We start from the raw sequence: 20,444 nt of genomic DNA, 5'->3' as shown, positions 1-20,444 counted from the left end.
CTATTGGGAAATTTAGAGCCTTCAATCAACCTGATTTCCAAGTCGTTGGACTGTGCGAGGAAACACAAAACGGATGTAAAGAGCATGCAGACTCTGGATACCCCCAAAACTCAACGGATTATGAGCGAAAGCATTCTGTTTTTTTGTAGATTTAAAATGACTGACATTTAAAAAATAAAAAATAGCTTATTTTCCTTTTTGCCAAGAGTTACAAAAGAAAGATCCACACCACTCTCATGTCTACAGTAAATATGAAGCTACAGCCAGGAGATGGTTAGCTTAGCATAAAGGCTGGAAACAAGGGGAAACAGCTAGCCTCTCTCTGTCCAAAGAAAACAAAAAAAATATGACATTAATGTAAGCTTAGCAAAAACTGTAGGGGAAACAGCTGGCCTGGCTGCAATATCTCATGTGTTGGTTTAATCTGTGCTAAAACCAAGCGTTAAAATGTCAAGTTGTTGTTTTACAGGGGGGTTATGTGCAGGACTGTTTCTCGACCGGGCAAAGTGCTTTGATCTAACAAGATAGAAATATTAATTAGTGAGCATGCCAGACATTTCCCCCTGCTTCCAGCCTGGAAGCAGGGGGAAATCTCCTGGCTGCAGCTTCATATCTAACGTACAGACATGAGAGTGATATTGATCTTCTCATCTATCTCTCGGCAAGAAAGCGACTAAGCATATTCCTCAAAATGTTTGAACTGTAACAGATTAAACATCACAATATTGAACCATGAATGTGGCTTGAAAAAAACTCAGCTACCTTCCAGTATTGGGATTCATGCATGAAACTACCTCGGAGCCATACCTTCAGCTGAATTTAAATAAAGTATTTGATGTCACTGTGGGAAAAGACCAGCCTACCACCTCAAAGAAATCATCTATTTCATATAAAACTTCTCCATCCCCACCGCTTTTTTTTTTTTCCAAGGCTGAGGATAAATTGGAATTCTAAAAAGGGGGAAATCACAAGGGATGAGAGAAGTTGAGGAGACCAGGCATGGTGAAATCTTCAGCTGCTAAGCTGCCTGTCTTCAAGCCTCCAGCTCGCTGCTCACATGGCTGCCTCTGACAGCCCAACAGACTAAAACATTCGCTTCTGCTGTCTGACGCGTGTTCGGAGATGGATCATTTTTCCAAACTTTGATGTGTAGATGTTCTGTAAGCACTGTTACATCAAACTGTCAGGCAAATATATTGATGTTGAGGGTGGGCTGAATTGCTCTACCAGCACTGTATATAAATGCAATAGATAGATACCCCAACCCAGGGATTGCTGCTGTAGTTGGGGTAAAAAAAAAACTGACGGGCTTTTTTTTTTGTAAGCAGAAAATCGATGCAGCAAAGAGGGAAGAGAGACGAGTCTACAGTCTGTAAAAAGGTAGCCCGTCTGTAAAAAGCCAAGTCTATTTTTGCCTGGGCATTGAAGTGCTGAGTGTGGTGGGTCGTGGCGTGAAGGGTGGGGATCAACCTCAGCTCCCATTTGTCAAAGAGTGAGAGGGTGCTGCTGTAAACAGAGTTAACAGCACTGTATCCACGTCAGGGACGGCCCCTCTGGGCATTCACCACTTACACAGTGCAGGGTTCTGTCTGCTGTGAAAACAGATGAGCTTAAACCTTGTTTAGATCACATCACAAGCTGTGTCAGATAGGACAGCTTTGAAGAGGAAACACTATAAAGATCCAAAGAGACAACGTTGGCAGTTTAAGTCCAAAGGAGCTCAGATTAAAAGAGGGAAGATATATAGCTTGGAAAGGTTAATGCAGCACTTTCATAAATACAGTTAATTGTGCACACCTGAAAGTAATAACATTTCAAAATATAGTCTTATTTTTTTATCCCTTGTTATAAAAGTGTTTACCACCCTAATATACCTTTTTTACAGAGCTGACATTTTGACAATTCCATTTTCCAAAACCAGTCCCTGGTCACTCATTACTGTACTCTATAGTACTCTGTAGTCCCCCATAATAACAGAATAACAAGAAAATCCCTCATTAAAGCAACTTGGGAACATTCATGCATCACTCCAAGACGGTAAATGCAGCTAGCCTTGTAGCCACGACAAATAAATAGCCTACGCATTTCATCGTGTTACATATCATGAGCAGTTTGTGGCGTAAAGTATTTTTTTCATCAGCTAAATTGAGTGAATTACAATTAGTATTGGATTTTATTTAGATAGTGACGGAGTGATTGAGGTTTTGTCAATATCTCTGACTTGGAATTAGAACTAAAGGTTGATTTATTTTTTTCCACTGCATATAATTACAGTCCACCATTATGAAATGAAGACAGCTTACTATGACATGTTAAAATGTATGCAGTGAAAAATGTCTTGACTACACTTACTACATGCTAAGACAAAAAAAAAGCCTAATACTTTATACTGTATGTAGACATTCCGATTAATATAGGCTGTACATCAGATTATAAATACTGTAGAGACACATTAGCTCCCTACCTCTTTTAACAGGAAGAAAACAACTTAGCACTTTCATCATTATCCTGTACAGTAGCATGCTGTGTGGCCTACATGTAAGAAAAGCTCCTGAGGGGACGATACCGCCTACATGTCCATATTATCCTTTTGCAGAGATGTGATTTAGATTTGTCCCAAAGCGGGACATTCTGACACTAAAATTTCACAACCTGCACATCTGAATTATTGATTGCGTCATTGCTTGAGTGGGAACAAAAATAGATGTTTTTAAAATTTAGTAATTTCTATATTTCTGTAGCTGCAGGAGAAACTGGCTGGATAGAATTCAGTCTTCATGGAGGTATGTACAAGTTCACATTTAACAGTGAGTTAAGACAAGGAAGATACACAACTGTAATAACGAATATATTATACTGTTGGTGTCTTCACAATGGAAAGTGAACAATGGTAGTGCTCACTGATCCAGACCAAATGATTGACCCATAGATGGGTTTAGTGTCACCAAAATCTGCACGGCGATAATATTTTGATTTGTCCAAACTGTAAGTGCAGCATTCATGGATAATCTCCTCTATTTTGGTAGCAGCTGTGTGATGGCATAACATCACATTTAGTCTATTCACCAGTTTTATTCATATTAAGTGATAACAATCCATGGGAATAGTCCAAATGAGCTCTGAGACTTCACAGACCCAAAGAGCATCTCAGAAGCTTACAGTCCAAGCGTCATTATCACACTGTCGTCGTGCACATGCAATCCCTCCAACAAACTTTAATCAATGCAATGAGACTGGCCATATTCGTGTTGCATCTGTTCACTGCTAATTCCTCAGCAGTGGACTTGACGCCACATGGCAGAGGCCCACTAGAGCACGAGTGAGCAACGCGGAGTATGATGCTGTTTCAAAAGCGCCGGTCGTTCATACCCCGCTGCTGGTCAGGAGGCTAAAGTAAGCAATGAAACGCCGCAACAGCTTCAGGTTCTATACGGGGGCCACTACAGAACAAAAAAGGAGGGTTCCCCAGACAGTGAGTCACTGCCATCAGTCTTCTTTGCGGCGATGACCCTGCTTGAAAAGCCCATGGGGAGGAATTACAATGAAGTAAATATTATTTATACCCTTTTAAGTGAAAAAACCCCCTGAAAAATCTGTTATATCCACATTGAGGACACTCACACTAGGGATATGAATCCGCCAGCTTTTCGACAAGCCGTGCTTTGCCTTATATTTCATAGCTTATTACCAGGTCAGGCAGGGGCGTTGTACTCGCTAAAGAGGTGGGAACAGGAAGGGATGATTCTGACCCCCATTCTGACCGCTCGCCAGCTTGTCACAGACAAGACAAAGCCAGGAGAGGGAGATATTTATGTTATCCTTATTTATAGAAACACTGGATCACATCTAAAAAGGGATTGCTTATTGTGACGAATCTACAAAGAATGATCACTGATGCGGTTCCCTCCAGCTCCGCAGAGCTTTGTGGCATCTTTCAGTTCATTGTTGTGTTTTTTTATAGCGCATAGTAGTATAATAGTGCATTTGAATTGTATTGTGTTGTACTAACAGATGTTTCTATTATTTTATCCACTCCATTTATATCAGTGAGGGTAGGCTAAATACCATTTTTTCAAATAAATGCCTTTAATTTGTTGGGTATAGCCTCATAAACACTAAGATGTTCATGCTTTATTATAAACCGCTGTTCTATTAACAACTTGTAGGGTTTCTAATATACTGTATCGATTCTGCACTATATATGCTCTGTGCTACAATGTCACTTGAGTGTGTTGGTGAGAAATGCATCTACAATGCAGTTGTAAATTGCTGAGACGCAGTTCCTTCTCACTATGCACTCAGAGGCAGCAGATGCCCCATGCACAGCCCCAACGAACTGCACCATGCCTTATTATACAACAGCCGAAATACCATTCTGAGGGAAAAACAGACTGAAATTGCTGAAATTGCAGGACAATCTTCTCAATAAAATAGGATTGGGAGGTGCACGTAAACAGCACATTTACTCTGCAATATATTTAACTGGTTGTCAGAAATGGCTCTGCTCTCAGCTAGAAACTTATAATTAGGTCTGCTGCAAGTAGGGAAATCTACGTATATGATGTATAATCAAAGAAATGTTTGCAGAATATAGTTTGAAGCTAAAGTCTGTAATGTTTTTGAAGTGATATATCATTACTATCAGGTTGATGGACTCACAAAGGTAGATTTACCATGTTGGAAATGGAAAATTGGAAATATTGTTACATATGCCTGTTTAACAACACAGATGCCATCTAACTTTAATAAATGTAGCTAGCAGTTATCCAGGCCAAGACTTCCTCTTCTGCTCGTCGGTCTTTGTTAACAGTCCAATTAGTTGTGAGACGACGTCTACGACCGCTTTGTTTCACACACAGCTACCTAGTAAGTATATTGTGAAACTATTCCTTTAAATCCATGAAGTTGTTTTTGGCAGCTTTAAGTCAGAATGTCATGCTGTCCTTCTATCTTTTATGGTCGCTGTTTATCAGAGTCTACTGTGAAACTCTTGTTCTCAACTTTGTATCTGCTGCAGTGTCAACACGATAAAATCCTGTGGATTTGCTCTGCTTAGCAACTAGACCGATCGTGATCCTGATTTCATTCCAAGATGCATCCGAATGCTCATTAATTCAAAGGCTTTAAACTAGATCAGTGAGATAGAAGTTCTCACAATGCCTCTGGATTCTGTCAGACCTGGATTTCTTTGCTTTATCTTTCACCACATCAACGGACATCTTACCAGTGTACTCTGGATCCACATGAGGAGGGTAGAAGCGGAAGTTGATAAAGAAGGGAATAGGCACTCCAAACTTGAACCACTCCACCACATAGGGGGGCTGCTGGCCGTCCAGGGGAGGGGACACGTCACACCCCAGGATCACGCTCTCACCGGCGCGCGCCGTCACAAACCGGGGCTCCTCTCTCACTCCGTGGGCACCTGAGAGGTAGATGCAGAAGCGGCGTTTACCACAAACAAAGAAATTCAACGTTTATCTCATCGGGGGCTGAAGTCTGACATGCAAGACAAAAAAGGTGCAGCCATATTGTGACGAAGCAGAAAAATCTCATTGCATCCGAGTCATCCAAGATTCATTTACAGCGATAATTGGGTGTCAATTAAAGCTGATCGACTGAACTACTGCACAATGGATTAAAACAACATACACTCATGGCCTGCACAGTTTCTGAATGGTCACCATGCACATGGGTAAACCCTATTGTCATCTGTCACCTGCATCTGTTGGTGAGTGTCCTGTGGCTGTGCCATACTGTACTATAAATGAGCTGCCAAGGGGTTCCATTGATCATAGCTGGCTGCTGCTCAGATAAGCTTTACTATGAGCACCGCCAGGCCGGGTGTTTAGCCACGAAAGTCCAGGCACGCTGCCGAGCGATGACCTATCAGATGACTGAAAGGTCGGCGTACCTGCCTCAGCAGAACGCTCACTCTGGGAATGGATTTTCTCCAGCTGCCACCCCCGCTTTCATTGAACCGGCTGCATCTCCACCGTCAGAGCAAGCATGACTACCCGCCCTCGCCCAGGGGGAAAATCGCTTCAGGGATCAAGAGACATGCTGACGTATCACTCCAGAGAAACACCAGCTGAATAACTTAACGCTCTCATTAGCAGCGTCATTTGCATTAGCGGGGCAAATTTTTACAAGGAGAGCAAATACGTTGGGACTTGGAGGTATTAGGGGCTCACGCACCACTGACTGGTGTTACTGTGATGTTTCCCTGCTCTGTGGTCCGCCACAGTCACCGTCGTATGAAATGGAAATGTTATGTGATCTGTGCCTTTTCAGCTGCGCACGCTGCAATTAAAACTCGTATATTTTCAACCCAGTTCTTCTGTCTGAAAAAATAAAGCTTTATCCCCCCCCCCCCCCCCCCCCCCCCCCTGCAGGCCATATGCATCACTTAGTGATTGTGTTTACCTGTTTAATCTGCATTATCCTGCGATGGAGTTAATCCACTTTATTCGTTTCAGCCAGCACAGATTCTGGACTGAAACAGGGCAGATTTAACCAAATTACACTTTTTGAAAGTGGAGATGTGGTGTGCCAGTTACAGGCCTATGTCATGGAATCTGCTACTATTGTGCCTCTCTGTTGAGAAGGAAAAAAACAGCTATGCTATGCTACGCTACCCTGAGCTCTAAAGAGCGGCACAAACCAAATGAAACGCATGTGCATGACTCAATGAACCTCAATCGACCATTTAGATCTCGGTTAGACCAACACGATGGTGCAAAAAGCAGCATGAGCCTAAAAACTAACCTTGAACAGATTTAATACCCAATAAAATACAATGTAGAGGTCACAAGTAAGAAATGTCATTGGGGAGCTGATTGACAACCACAAGCCCAGAAAGAACCAAACTTCATGCACTAATTTGGAGCATAATAAAGAAATAATAAAATCATAAAGCAGCATTTTTCATTAAGATGAAACTGAGGGGGAGTTGGTGTTTGATGAAGCACAGTGCAGCGTGTCAACGTGCGTGAAGTTTGCTGAGACTGATCGAGAGGGGAGTTGATTGTTGCAGAGAGCTTCTTTGGGCATGACGCTCTGCCCTGCAACCCGAACAACACATGACCTTTTAATGCGCTTCTGAGGAAACCTGTCCCATCCAGTTATGTGTACAAAGATAATCAGAAATATGCTAAACTAATCCTTTCAGGCTTGCCAAAAAACCTGAAATTCACACCTGAGCACGCTCCATTGCAGCCCCATTTATAACACCTTTAAAAACGATTATAATAATCACATTCAACACCCCATGCAGGGCTAGTGCTCGGGCATATGTTCCGAATAGTCTTGATAAATGCTCTTTAGTCTTTTCAATTATAGGTCAGTGAGCCCCAGCAATGGTTCATTACAGTCAGAAACAACCGTTTCAGGAATTTCCAGGAAACAAAGATGTGTGGTCCGGGCCAACGGTGTTCGATGACAAATTATAGCAGAGACTTTCTGAGTGTCTTTTGTCTTTACTTATGGGTCCTGCACTTGTGCTCTATGGCTTCCAGAGGAAAACAGAGATCGGGCTCCCATCCACAAGGAAACACACTGGACACATTGTTTGGTTTGAGTAAGTAGAGTCACTTGACATGAAGCACAGGCTCAAAATCATGTGGCACAGCTGTGCATGCTGCTGAACTCCATTGTTTTCTCAGCAGACTGCAGCTCAGGTTGCAGATTCAGACGTTCAGAGGCGCGGGTTTCTAGCTGGCATTATTTTTGGATCCTGGTGGCGGCGGGAGCACGTCTTGGACAGAGAACAGACTTTAAAGACTTGAGATAATATATTGGAGGTGCTAATAATTCTACAATTCCTTTATGGGATCCTCATGAGGGGGACAATCAGCAGAGGTTTGGTCACCGCTCTTGCCTTTTTTCATTTCCTTAATGGAGACACGGTGACCCAGTCGAGTTTAATGGGGCTTATTCAGGGGGAAATATTTATGCTCTCAACAACACATAAACACGATACAAGCGTCCATGTTTAAGGTCTTCCAAATAAACAGCACTGTAAATATAAAGGGATCAATGCAGTTAAGAGATGATGGCAATTCATGATTGCTTTGGCTCTGTAAATGTCAACTGAAGCTGAAGCCCTCCGTACACACACACACACACACACAGGTAGAAATCTGTTGAGTAAGATCTGGATAAATCAGACAGCTAATAAATCCAGGAGACCAATATGTTTTATGTATCTATACTCGACATGGTGGATTTACTGCTATGATCAAATTCCTGAAGGCTAACAATTCAGTCAGCTGTCAGATACATCCTGTATATGGCAGGCAGTACACGTACAAAAGACAAATACAATGCTCAATTGTTTAATAGGTTAAACAGGCAGTTTACCAGTTTGATTATTACGTGATTATTTTCTCGATTAATCATTTGGTGTATAAAATGTCGGAAAATACAAGAAAATGCCTTTTTCAATTTCCTAAAGCAGAAGGTGACGTCTTCAAATACCTTGTTTTGACCGAAAAAACATCCCAAAACCCCAAAATATTCAATTTGCTATTTGCTATGTGTCTCTGAGCTTTTTGCCATTTAAATTGATTCTGAGAGGTGAAACAATCAGATATTTCACAAAGAATCTAAATTAGTGTCACAGATTTTAGCTTTTTTTCATCATACCTGTTCCATTGAGCTTCTTGTGAACCCTTTCTTGTCAATAAATATTTGTTTTTTTTACTGTGTTTTGCATGTAACTATGCCAACCCTTATGAGCCTGCAAGACACCATGAATCAACACAAGCCAGGAACAGAGTGCAGCGTATACATTTCCAAACAACAGAGAAACAGAGATTCAGACATCAGAATAAATTGAATAATCCATCTAACCTTCTTTTCCAGGCTTTTGAGACAAAGTTAACAAACCTGAGCACTGTATTTCAGGGTTTGGTCGAGCCATTTCAAGGAACATTAACTCTCTTAAGTCATGGTAATTTGTACAGTACAAAAGAAAATAGGACTGAGTTTCCACTCAAATCTCACAGCTCACATAATCGGTTCTCCTCCTGAATATCTCTGAATAGACCAACTTCAATGGCCAGAGGAAGAAGCCAAAATAAGTTCTTTGAGTACTTTCTTATCACACCTTCCTTTCTAAATCACTAAAACACTATTTGTGTTTTGCTTAGATTTTTTTTTTTGCAATAACGTCATAAACTAACCACATTCAACATATTCTGGACAGGTCAGGGTCAGACTCTGCCAGTAAAATTATATTATCCAAAAATATCCAATTTAATATCATCCAAGTATATAAATTAGTTTCCTAAATCTGTAGAGCTAGGTCATTCACATATATTGAAGGACAGGACAGGAGAGAAGATATCCAAAAGGTGTATTGCATTTATACAAGTTCTGGATTGCTTTATGAAATCTAACGTCCACCTCAGCTTTCATAAATATAAAAGCAAGAAACTCTCTAATAATCCAGTCAAAAGCCAAAGAAAACAAAAGGCGTATTCTCATTCATCACTTCCAGTTCTAATAATAGATCAATGACGACTTGTTTCTCTCTAAATTCATTCCAAAGAAAAGCAGCAGATAAGAGGCTGGGATGATAAATATTTGGTGTTTTTGCTTAAAAAAATGACTTAAACTATTAATGGGTAATCAAAATAGTATTTTGCTGTCGATCCAGTAATCGACTAATCGTTGCAGCTCTAGTGAGAGCTTTGCTTTTACAACAGCTCACTCAGTCAATAATCATAATAATCTTTAGAGCACTTATCCCAGAGGTGCGTTGCTTCATGAGATAAATAAATAAAAATTAGCAAAGCACAAATGTCAACAAAAATATTAAGAGCCGAGATAAGCAGTCAGAGCCAAATGTTTACCGATCCACGCGATGTGATGTAACAAAATCATAAACCAAGAAGAGACAACTTGTTCGAGGTCAATCAACAGCTGTGCAAACCGGCACATGAATCATCGCAGCAAACCAGCGAAGGGGCAAGCGGGGTTAAAGCCGCGAGAGATTTTATCTGGAGCGTTTTTTTTCAAGTGGCGGTGGCTGAAAATGTCCCCCGCACCACACTGTGATTTCAGTAATGATCACAAATTTGTACAGTAAACAGACTCTCGGGGCAATTTTGGGCAATAATCAGAGAGAGCACATCCTGCGAAATGTTTTGACAGTAATGACGTCTAATAACACACTAAACAATTTGTGGAAATATGAAAACTGAGGGAGTTCAACGAGACAATTTTAGAAAAGCAGTGCTTGAATTTCCTGGTCGACAGTGTGTGTTTGGCTTCGTTTTCTTTACTCGGGCCCAATATTTCACCCAGTAACAAACTAACCTCTAATATTTACCCCGTGCTCTGATTTGATTCAGTGTGCGCACGAGGAAAACCATTGCTCACTGCAGTTAGAGATCTTGTAAAGGATACATCAAGCTGCACTTGTGCCAGTGCTCTCAGTGATGAGGATGTGAGGGCTACTTGCCGGACAGAGCTCCCGATGTGGAGGATGTAATGGAATATAGACTGGACGGAGGCTGGAGAGACTCAAGGACGTGCAGCCACTGGGCTGGATGGGCCACTGACAGGGCGGTAATTGAATGCCAGCCTGCATGTGCTGAAGGTCACATCAGAGAATGGCCTGAGTGTGTGTGTGTGTGTGTGTGTGAGTGTGTGTCTGTGTGTGTGTGTGTGTGATGGTGCTTGGGATATGCCTGTTTGCAGTGTTGGAAGAACTATTCAGATGATTTACTTGTTTTTGTTGAAGTTAAATTAACAGTATCATCATCACACAGTGAAAATACTTTTAATAATCAAAAGTTCTGCATTAAAAACCTTAAACATTGACTGAAAGCATCCAGTAGCAGTAAAAACAAAACCACAAAAAATATTTTAAGCTTGTGTTAACCTCAGAGCTTATTTCAGACATCTATCCCAAAAAAAAACAGCCTCAGTGTCTCTGCTTTCACTTTTGTACGGGGACAATCCGAGATGGATTTGCTCTCTTCATTATTTAGCTCTCCTTAATGGCAAAGTTCCCCCTTCAGACAGGCAACGCTCTGTCAGGGATGCAAAGGATGTGCTGACACCTGCTCGAACACACAGCGAGGAGAGACGTGTGAAATGGGCTCGGCTTGCCAAACACACAAAAGGGCGAACCAACATTGCTGGGCACTGCACTGCCAGAGGTGCACATTATGGAGCTTCTTTGGCAGCAGCTGTACATCCCAGAAACTCCTCAGACCGGCCCACAAATGAGGTATAATGGCTTAGCGAGGGTCTTTTAAATGAATTACACATGGAGGCATGCAGACAGCTCTTATTCGTGCTTTTTGTGTCTAATTACAGCTGGTTATAAGATTGCGTTTATTCAGCGTCGATAAGTCACATCTAAAAGTGTGAGTGAGCGAATTCAAAGCAGCACACAGAGCTCCTATATTCTATGTAAGCTGCTCAGACATCCACAGCTCCACATATCTTCCAATCAACGTATCCACTTCCATATAATTCCCATTTCGCTCCCCCTCCCCCCCCTCTCTCTCTCTCACGCTCACTTCCTCTTTCTGTGACTCTCATACAAACACTCGAGCTGCAGTTCAGAGACACATAAGTGCGCTCGGTGGGAATTCAACACTTATCGCTGGAAATAAGTGCTTCTTGGGCAGACGCATGTATGTGTTTCCCCAAAATAGAGGAAAGACATGACATATTCAGGAGAGAGACCTTCGTTTCAGATGCATTAAATGTGTTCTTAATTGAAGATGGAATCTGTCTAGCAAGCGTAACGGTATTTTTTTAAGACTGAAGCCTATCTGTAACACTCATTATGTTTAATTCAACTTTTTTTTAAATGGTTTAAACAAGTGTATTATGTGGTATCTTTTTTAGGGCATTTTATCCTAAATATTATCATAATTTCCTTTTTGTCTTTTAATCAATGTTTTGTTACTTTTAAAGCACTTTGTAATAGCTTTCTAAAAAGAATGTGGCAAATTATAAAAATCGAAATAATACTCAAACAAATGATATTTCCCATTCGGTAATCAACAGACGCTGCTACACAATCATTATTTCATTAACATAAAACCATATAAATGTTGTTTTCACAGTTCCTGCTAGAATGGAAACGTCAAGTCCTCATAACTAAATAACAACTTATGTCATAGTTATAAGCATATCATATTATATAAGTTAAGATTAAGTGTAGGAAACTAAAACAACTTGTTTACAGTTGGGGAAAGATTACGTTTATGTTTGAAAGACACTAACGTTGACTGTAGAAGACAGCACGAGTACTGCAGATTGTAAATCCACCTGAACTCCTCCCTAAGACTTTTTATGGCGGCATAACAACGTTACACGACGTCCACCTTTGCTGCCCAGAGATAACCGTCGGTATTTGCAGACAGGGCAGACTTTGCTGTACGGCACTACACAGTGGTCTACTGTGGTCTTCTGAAGTGGGAGATGAATCAAGGTTTATCTTCCTCACTGGGTAGGATTACACTCAGGCATCTGGAGAATTCGTACTAAACTGGAACAAAAATGATCTAGAATATTTTCAGACATTTTAAAATTGGAACAGCGACACGTCTTTTTTCTTCCATACAAATGAGTTGGTAACAGCATGAAAGTGTAATTATGTGAGATACGTTAGGGACTTATACCAAGCAGACTTTCTATCCTTCAGTGGGGGAAATATGAATTACTGAATTACATTATGGTAAGTCATTGACCGTTGTTTTTTTCTCTCAGTTTAAATCTTTGGCATTCCCTCGCTAGTCATTAAGTTAATCTATGGGTTGCCAGCCTGTTTAGTCGCAGGTCTGTATATCTATTTTTTCAGCTACATGATAAGACAGATGTACTTAAATGTACAGATCATAGAACCGGACCTGCAGTCACATCAACACAACTATCATATTTTACTTCTATTGACATAAGCAGTACATGCTCTCAGAGAGATGATGATGTAGCGGCTGGCAGAGCAGTCCATCCCACTAGAACCACATGATCTGAAAAAAAACTGGCTTTCCCAGAATGCTGCAGGCTTTGTTTGAAAGGAGACTCCGCTGGGACTGGACTTACTGAGGGTGGGGGGGGGGGCACCACCAGAAAGAGCTGGCACATGCCCAGTACTGAGAGTCTGCCATCCACAGCTTGAGCACAGGCCCTTTCCTAAGCTCATTAAGCTTTGCTCTTATGATTGTGAGCGAGAAAGTACAGCAGTGAGAACATATGAATAGGAGAGTTGTTGGGAAATGGTTGCATCAAAATCAGGAGGAAATCATTTCAGAAGGGGCGCGCCGGCATGTTAAAGCATCGGTCAAGCAAATATGTTAACTAAAATAGAAAATGGATAAACAGAAACGTCGGAATGTTGTTAAGAATGAACATTAACTTTGTTACCTTGGACCTTGAATATATCTGTTTCATAAAACATGACGATTTCTATTGATGAAATTACATACAAGGTAAAGAGTATTTTGAATTGGCTCCAACTCCAAATACATGTATATATGTATAATGTCACACGGTCAGAGAGGCCGTTTCACACAATGACTACTTTTACTAAAGTAGCTTTTTCAATGCTCTCTTCATTATTTAGCTCTCTTTAATGGCAAAGGTGGAGTACTTCTACATGGTGGTATTACTACTTTTACTTAAAGTGGCAATCTCGAAGATTTAAATTGAAATAAATGTCTGTTAAGACACTATCTATCGCTGAAGGAGGTAACACGATGGTGATTGAGACATGGCCCACAGATGAAAGTATTGCAATATTCAAATATTAGAGTATTACCGAGGACTATAAGGAGTATAAGCAGGACTGAAATCGTAAGGACACTTTAAGTGAAGGATCTGAATGCTTCCCTCAATACTGGCAATGTCTACTACTTGCCTTGTTACTATAGCAACACATATAGTAATGTCAGCACAGAGACGTAACTGCCCAAGGTACTCAGCAGTTTACGACTTTTGCTGCATATGTTTGCTTGATCTCTCGTTTTATAAAGGCAGCATCTAACCTCATCGACAATCTGAAAAGGGAACGAGAATATGAAGTTACAACATGTCAAATCCATAACCCCCGTAAGTCAAAAATGAAATTAATACCAACTGCATTATTCAAGTTTTGTATTTGCCTGTATTCATTGGCAGCATTGATTGCTTTTGTATAGAACTGACCCAACCTCTGCAACCCTGAGGCACCGTATCATTTAGTGCCCGTCACCAACCGCACTGGAAACACTGCAATACTGCCAAGGCCTGCGAGAGCTCTCAGGGTTCAAGTGGGCTTTGATTCTGATGTTGAGGGCCAAACAACTTGACATGAATTGGGGAAATGTCAATTATTGACATCTACCATTTAAAAAAAGGAAAATACGACTTTAGATTGTTCTAGTTTAGATCTTTTATTAAAAAAACAAATGTTTCTCTTATATTATGGCAGTTTCAGGAGATTTGTATTAGGATAACGAGTACAGAAAAGGGGTCACAACATGAAACATCACTTAATTGCACTGAGACGGGCAAATCTAAACACTGCTGTCAAAACATTTCCTCAACCATCTCATGGAGAGCAGCCTCACACAACGTCCCAGACTGCTCCAACATTCAGACGAGATGTGAAGACAGCCCAGTCTATCTGAACCACAGTCTGAAGCTGGTTCTCCAGAGGCAGTAGGAGGGCTTTCAGACACTGCATCGGTGCTACTGGGAGGCCTCAGCTTTGCGAGTGGCAGTTCTGACACCTTCACAAATGCTGTCTGCTTCTATATATTGCCGTCTTTGAACAAGTGTGCCTACAGAAGAAACCCAGCGACTAGAACAAGTGTGCCAAGCCCCGGTTCACGAGGGAGCTCCTGTGACACATCAAGGAGCGGGCTCACGAGAAGGGAATTACAGATGAATACCATATGGCCAAAAGCCAGTTCAACAACCGCTTAAAACACACCAAAGTCCCAGCACAGGACCTGAGAGGAGAGCCAGTCTGCCATCAGTGACTCAGGCTGAAAATAGTGCTTCAAATATACCCCTCCCCGACACTTGCCAATGACATTTAATTGCCTCTGCATTGCCATCAGCATCCCTCTTGCAACGCTTTGATTGGTTGCCAAGTCATCGTTGACTTTGCTGAACTAACCTCGAGTCTCCCTGTCCATATGCTGCCTCCCCACTGGGAACTTGGTACAAGAAATCTTCTTTGAGCGTCCATTTACAGTGACTGATACCTGAGCTATTCTGTGTAAGTCGTTGACTAATGATGCGGTTAACTGGTTGTAAAACTCAACTTATCTGAATACATTTTCTGGAAGAGTTGTTTCGAGCTAAGTTCATTTTTCTTTATGCATAATGGAATTTAACTTCTGCAATTTTTATTTCACAAAGTTGTGGAGTGCATCGGTTTTCTACGTTTTTGAAAACAGCAAATCCACAGGCTAATGCAACAGCTCACTGCAAAGCCCAACACTCCCAACACTTGCCAAGAATCAGCTGCCAAATGAGTGAGATTGTTGACAAGGTACAGGCGAAGCTGATTGGGTGCAGGGAACAAGGCTGTTTACCGCACGTATGCACTGAAAACAGGCGTGTACTTAAAAAGCCCAACGAGGTAGCAGAGAGATGATGACATGTGATCCAGAAAAGCCAGTTGGAGTTATAGATCCATGAATGTGAAGGCTTATCAGACACCAAAACACTGCAGAGCCATTTAGAATTACTGTGAGGAAGGATTTTAACAATGTTTTACTGTTTAAAATAATCTTCCAGGAATGTGTGCCTGTTGGTATTTGATAGGCCAATGCAACACCTAGCCAGTGGGACTGCGTTTTATTATGAAGTGCTGTTGTCTCTCAGACCACGGCCAAACTAATTTGTGCACACTGTCCCAATCACAGCAAAATATGGTATTTCCTTCATTTGCAAATCGGCTTTTTTTTTTGCCAAGAATGCACCAGCAAGCAAAACAACAGAGAGCCCCATGCGTGTGTCTGAGTTTCAGCCAAGTTTTTTTCAGCCGTCAGCCTCCCATACATCTGACGGCAAAGTCACGCTTCAGTGATAGTGTGTTGTGCTTTGAGTGCTGCCAAAACGCAGGTGACCTACACTCGATACTGTGCCTGAACGCATCCTGTGTAGACACAGACAGAGCACTGGAGCTGCTGCTGCTCACACGATACGCCTCTTTTTGTATACACGGTGTAGCACAAATTCAAATTCAGGCCAATCATCATGTAAACCTCTGAGCATATCTTACTTTTCATACGACGTACCCACCTGCTTGACCCCTGCTCCAGTTTCCTGTTTCAGGCAAATGTCTCAATGAGGGAAACATTCAAAACAGATGACACTGTCTCTTATAATCGTGACACTCACTTTTATGTCGGGATTCTGTTCACTGGCTTCACCTTCCACTTTCAACACCATCCTGCCAGCCATGAATAATCCCAGCTAAACTTGACCCATTTAGACTTTCAGTTTCCCTTAAAGATGAAAACATCTCATGCATCTGGGACTCTACTTGTCAGACAGCCTCTTTATGAACACAACTCAGTATAGGGCTGTAAGTATGCAACTATGATCTTCACTGATTAAAGAAAAGAGGAAAAAATTTAATTGCTGGTGAATAATTGAATAAAATGCGCATCACAGCTTACAATACCAAGCCAAAACTGATTTTTGGCAGATACAGATCTAGTTAATATACAATGACTAGAAAAATATTTGACAATACATGTTACTCTTCTGATGGATTTCAATCTATTCCATTGTGCATTCAATTTGGCAATGTACATTTTCAAATACCTTTGTTTGCAGATGCCACATTTATGACCATCGTGTATGGGAAGAACACAACTTACATCTCACTAGCAGATTTATAAAGATGTCAGCCTATGTAATTACCATTAATTAAAGTGATAGTAAAAAGAGTCATGAGAAATATGCCTATTCACTTTCTTGAGAGTTAGATGACAAGATTTATACCACACTCGTGTCCATATGGTAAATATTAAGGTTAGCTTAGCTTAGCACAAAGAGTGAAAACAGGAGAAACAGCTGGTTTGGCTCCTTCTTAAAGTAACAGTTGTATTTTACCAAAAAATGTTGCTTTTACATTCCAGTGTTTTGTCTGTCAAACCTGTTAATTAGTGAGCGAAAGAGGTTCTGCTCAGTGGATTTCCGTACATTGGGACAGAGCCATACTAGCTGTTTCTCAATGTTTTGCTGTCTTTATGCTAAGCTAACCTTCTGCTCGTTGTAGCTTCCTATTGAATTGACAGACATGAGAGCAGTATCTTTAGTATCTTTGTCTTTTACTCAGCCTGCCAAAGGATTACTCTGCAATTAATGTATATAACTTTGCATTTATGATATTATAGCTGCATAATTATTGTCACGCCTTCCATTCTGATGACAGGTTGGTTTGTTGTCTTTATTGTTCGCAAAAGGTGATGAAAAATAAGTCACAGTTGGTGTTAACAAGCATTTCAGTGGTGCTGTGTAGCATTAGACTGGGCTCAGACACTATATTCTGAGACACCGTAATAGAAGTAGCCCAGCTCTCATTACTGGTGCACTACGTTGTGATTTGTGATTCCCTGGTGCAGCCTATAAGGCTCTTCAAAAGTGAATCACCTTCAGAGCAGTGCCCATAGCAGACAACGTCTTTGAGTCGATATTATTAGGCCACATCAATGGCTTCATAAAATGGAGAATTGCCGTTTTAAACAATCGCACCTGTGAGAGAGTTCTCTGTTCCTAATTCAAATGTTCCACGAGAGGAAGTTTTCCACACATTGTGCTCGGCTTGGACCCGACTGTCATCACAGGAGGAAGCAGACCTGTGAGCAGACCAGTTTCGACTGGGTATGTGTGGGGTCATCGGGATCAGTTACCAGGCGTCAGCTTGGCACATGTCTCCCCCCTCTGGACATGAGTGGAAGAGCAAGGTTAAGTAAGTACATGGGTCAATACAGACCGCTCAGGAAAAAAAATATGAACAAAAGGGATATTGTGCAGCTCGTTGCTCCAGGAATGACCAGTTTACGAGCCACTTAGATCAGCACTGCGGGCGAGCCTTGCAGCCTGCTTGTGCTCAGTGCATCAAACACAGCACTGTGACCGGATCCATGTGCAGTGTGAGAATTCAGCATGTGAATCCCATGCGTGCAGCTCTATCAATTCAAGAGTGCATTTTATCTGACACTAATGCATTATTTAGTTACTTTCCCATCTTGAAGGCTGAGACGGTCACACCCCTCTCTAGAGAGCTCAAATGGGACTGCTTGCTATGATACAATGCACACATCCCCCCCCCACCACCACCACCACCACCACCACCACCACCACCACCCCCCTCCTCAGATGCGGGGACGTTATTTCCGATTTGCTCGTTGTTTTATCACCCAAAAATGAGCCTCGTGGATACCACAATACAGACCTATCCCCCCCCCCCCCCCACACACACACAGCCATCATCAATCAACCCATCTTTGTCATGGTCAATCATTGTGGAGCATGTGCATCACTGGCATGTGATATCCTACCTCACATATCATGCACATGGGCCAGGCCATTTTAAGACAATTGTTGTTTCTCCTGATACCATTTCACCAGGGCTGAACTTTCACGTGACATATGAGATATGCAGCCATTTGTTGGGATGCATTAGCCCCACAGTTCATATGACCTAATGTACAACCAAGAAAAAAAATTGTCAAGCGACTGCAAAGGGAAAAAAAAAAAAAAAAAGAAGCAGCACCAAGCACACACGGATAGCAGACATCATATGTGCGGCACAATATATATTGCACTTCAACTCACCTTGAGCGGCCGTTCCTCTGGTGCTGAATACACTTGCTATCAGAGTGGCCACATACCAAATCATAGTACTATTGCCGACCAGCTATTACCACGCAAAGTGCCCCGTTCAACCAATCTCTCATATTCGACCTTGCACCTCACGGTCTCTTAGCGAAAGCCCCTTCTCATATCCTATTTTCTTTCCTCGTGGCGTTTCCCTTCATCCCTTCCCTCCCCCGTCCTTCCATCCGCATCCTCTCCCGAAGAGACAGAGCACCTGCACCGCCGCGTTTGTAGTAGACGGAGCCGTTTTACGAGCGCATAGTGAAACCAAGTGTGAGAATGCAGCCACAGGTCCGCCTCTTCCGTCATCGGATTGGCTGCTGATTGAGGCTTTGGGGCGTGTATTGGCTCTCCGTACGCCCCGCACCCCGAATGACAGGAGAGCGGCCGTGCGCCGATTCAAGGTGAGTTGGAGCGTGCCATAGTAGTGGAACCGCAGTATCATGCGCATTGACAGAGAGACGTGTCCACATCTTTAAATACCTCTCCTAAACTGGCCCCGCGTGAACCATCACCGCCCATCATCCACGCAGCCTTTCTTTTTCTTTTCATTTTTGCGCTACTCGCCACATCGGTGTTGGCACCGTCCGGTTATTCATGGTGCAGGTTTAACGCATCTGCAATGAGAAAGAAGGGGAAGCTGGTGGTTGTGTGTGACTCATCTGTCGCTCACCCATAGCCCTCGGCTGTTGTCATGTTGCTGTCACCGACATAAAACGCTCTCCCCCCCTCCTCCCCCCCCCCCCCCCCCCCTCGCTACCGCGCCGTGTCTGGCTTTATGTGATGGGTGTGGCGACCGATACAATACCGTTTGCCTGTTTTTTTTGTTTATTTTCCTCGATGGCCGCGAGCGCAAGGATGCAGCTCCATCACGCTGCGCACACATGGTTAGCACTGATAAGGTTGCCTCTCTTTCACTCCCCCCCCCCCCCAGTTTTCTACATGCAGAGGGATCATAACGCCTGTGCGCCTCTGGCTGCTCGACATCGGCTCAGATCTCACCAAAATAACGCGGACACCGGCTGCTGCTGTGTTACTGGGAAATAAGCATATAAGTGATCTGTCGCTTGAGAGGATTTCTTGCAACTCGATGGTCTTTCAGGCGAATTTGTCACAGTCACAGTTTTGTATCGACATCTCTGTCTGTCTGTCTCCCCCCCCCCCCCCCCCCTTCTGTTTTTAGAGACATGTCATATTCCTGTCTGAAATCAAAGAAAATCTTAAAAGGTGCCTAAATATCAAAGACATTCTCCATTTTGTTTGCAGACCTTGATAGTCCTGCAGTAAAATCCTGCTGAGTAATATTTCCACAACACATTTGAACATTTGTATCACTACTTTATAACCAGGTTTGACTGGGATTCATGGGCAGTCTGAGATGACAGGCCTGTACACGTTAAATACAAATGGAATGAGAAATTAAACAAATGAACAGCAAGCGTCTTATTGGGCACCATGAGCTGCCAAGAGCAGCTTCAGTGATCCTTGCCATGTTAGCTCCAAGTCTCTGAAACTCTGAGCAGGGTTGAACATTGTTCTTCCGAAAGAAACTCGCTCATTGGTTGTTGTGGCTCTCAGGGGACATCTCAGGTTGT

At 42.2% G+C, this 20,444-nt stretch overlaps 1 protein-coding gene across 4 annotated transcripts in view; it reads right to left on the bottom strand.

Annotated features, from left to right (window-relative positions):
* Positions 1-19,571, bottom strand: part of igsf9ba (immunoglobulin superfamily, member 9Ba) — a 56,344-nt gene extending 36,773 nt beyond the window's left edge. For 3 of the 4 annotated variants that reach the window (XM_076100144.1, XM_076100147.1, XM_076100148.1), the window contains exons 1-2: positions 18,808-19,571; positions 5,225-5,422 (exon numbers count right to left, since the gene is read on the bottom strand). In XM_076100144.1, coding sequence (XP_075956259.1) covers positions 5,225-5,422; positions 18,808-18,871 — 262 coding nt within the window. In that variant the 5' untranslated portion in view covers positions 18,872-19,571. Of the gene's footprint in view, positions 1-5,224; positions 5,423-17,721; positions 17,911-18,807 lie in introns of all 4 variants that reach the window. The other variant, XM_076100146.1, reaches the window with a different exon arrangement.
* Between the last annotated feature and the right edge of the window lie 873 nt (positions 19,572-20,444).

The sequence above is a fragment of the Anarhichas minor genome, unplaced genomic scaffold (genome assembly GCF_050575085.1).
Source record: "Anarhichas minor isolate MPS153535 unplaced genomic scaffold, ASM5057508v1 ptg000026l, whole genome shotgun sequence".
Lineage (NCBI taxonomy): Eukaryota > Metazoa > Chordata > Actinopteri > Perciformes > Anarhichadidae > Anarhichas > Anarhichas minor.
This window is presented reverse-complemented; position numbering and strand designations above follow the sequence as displayed.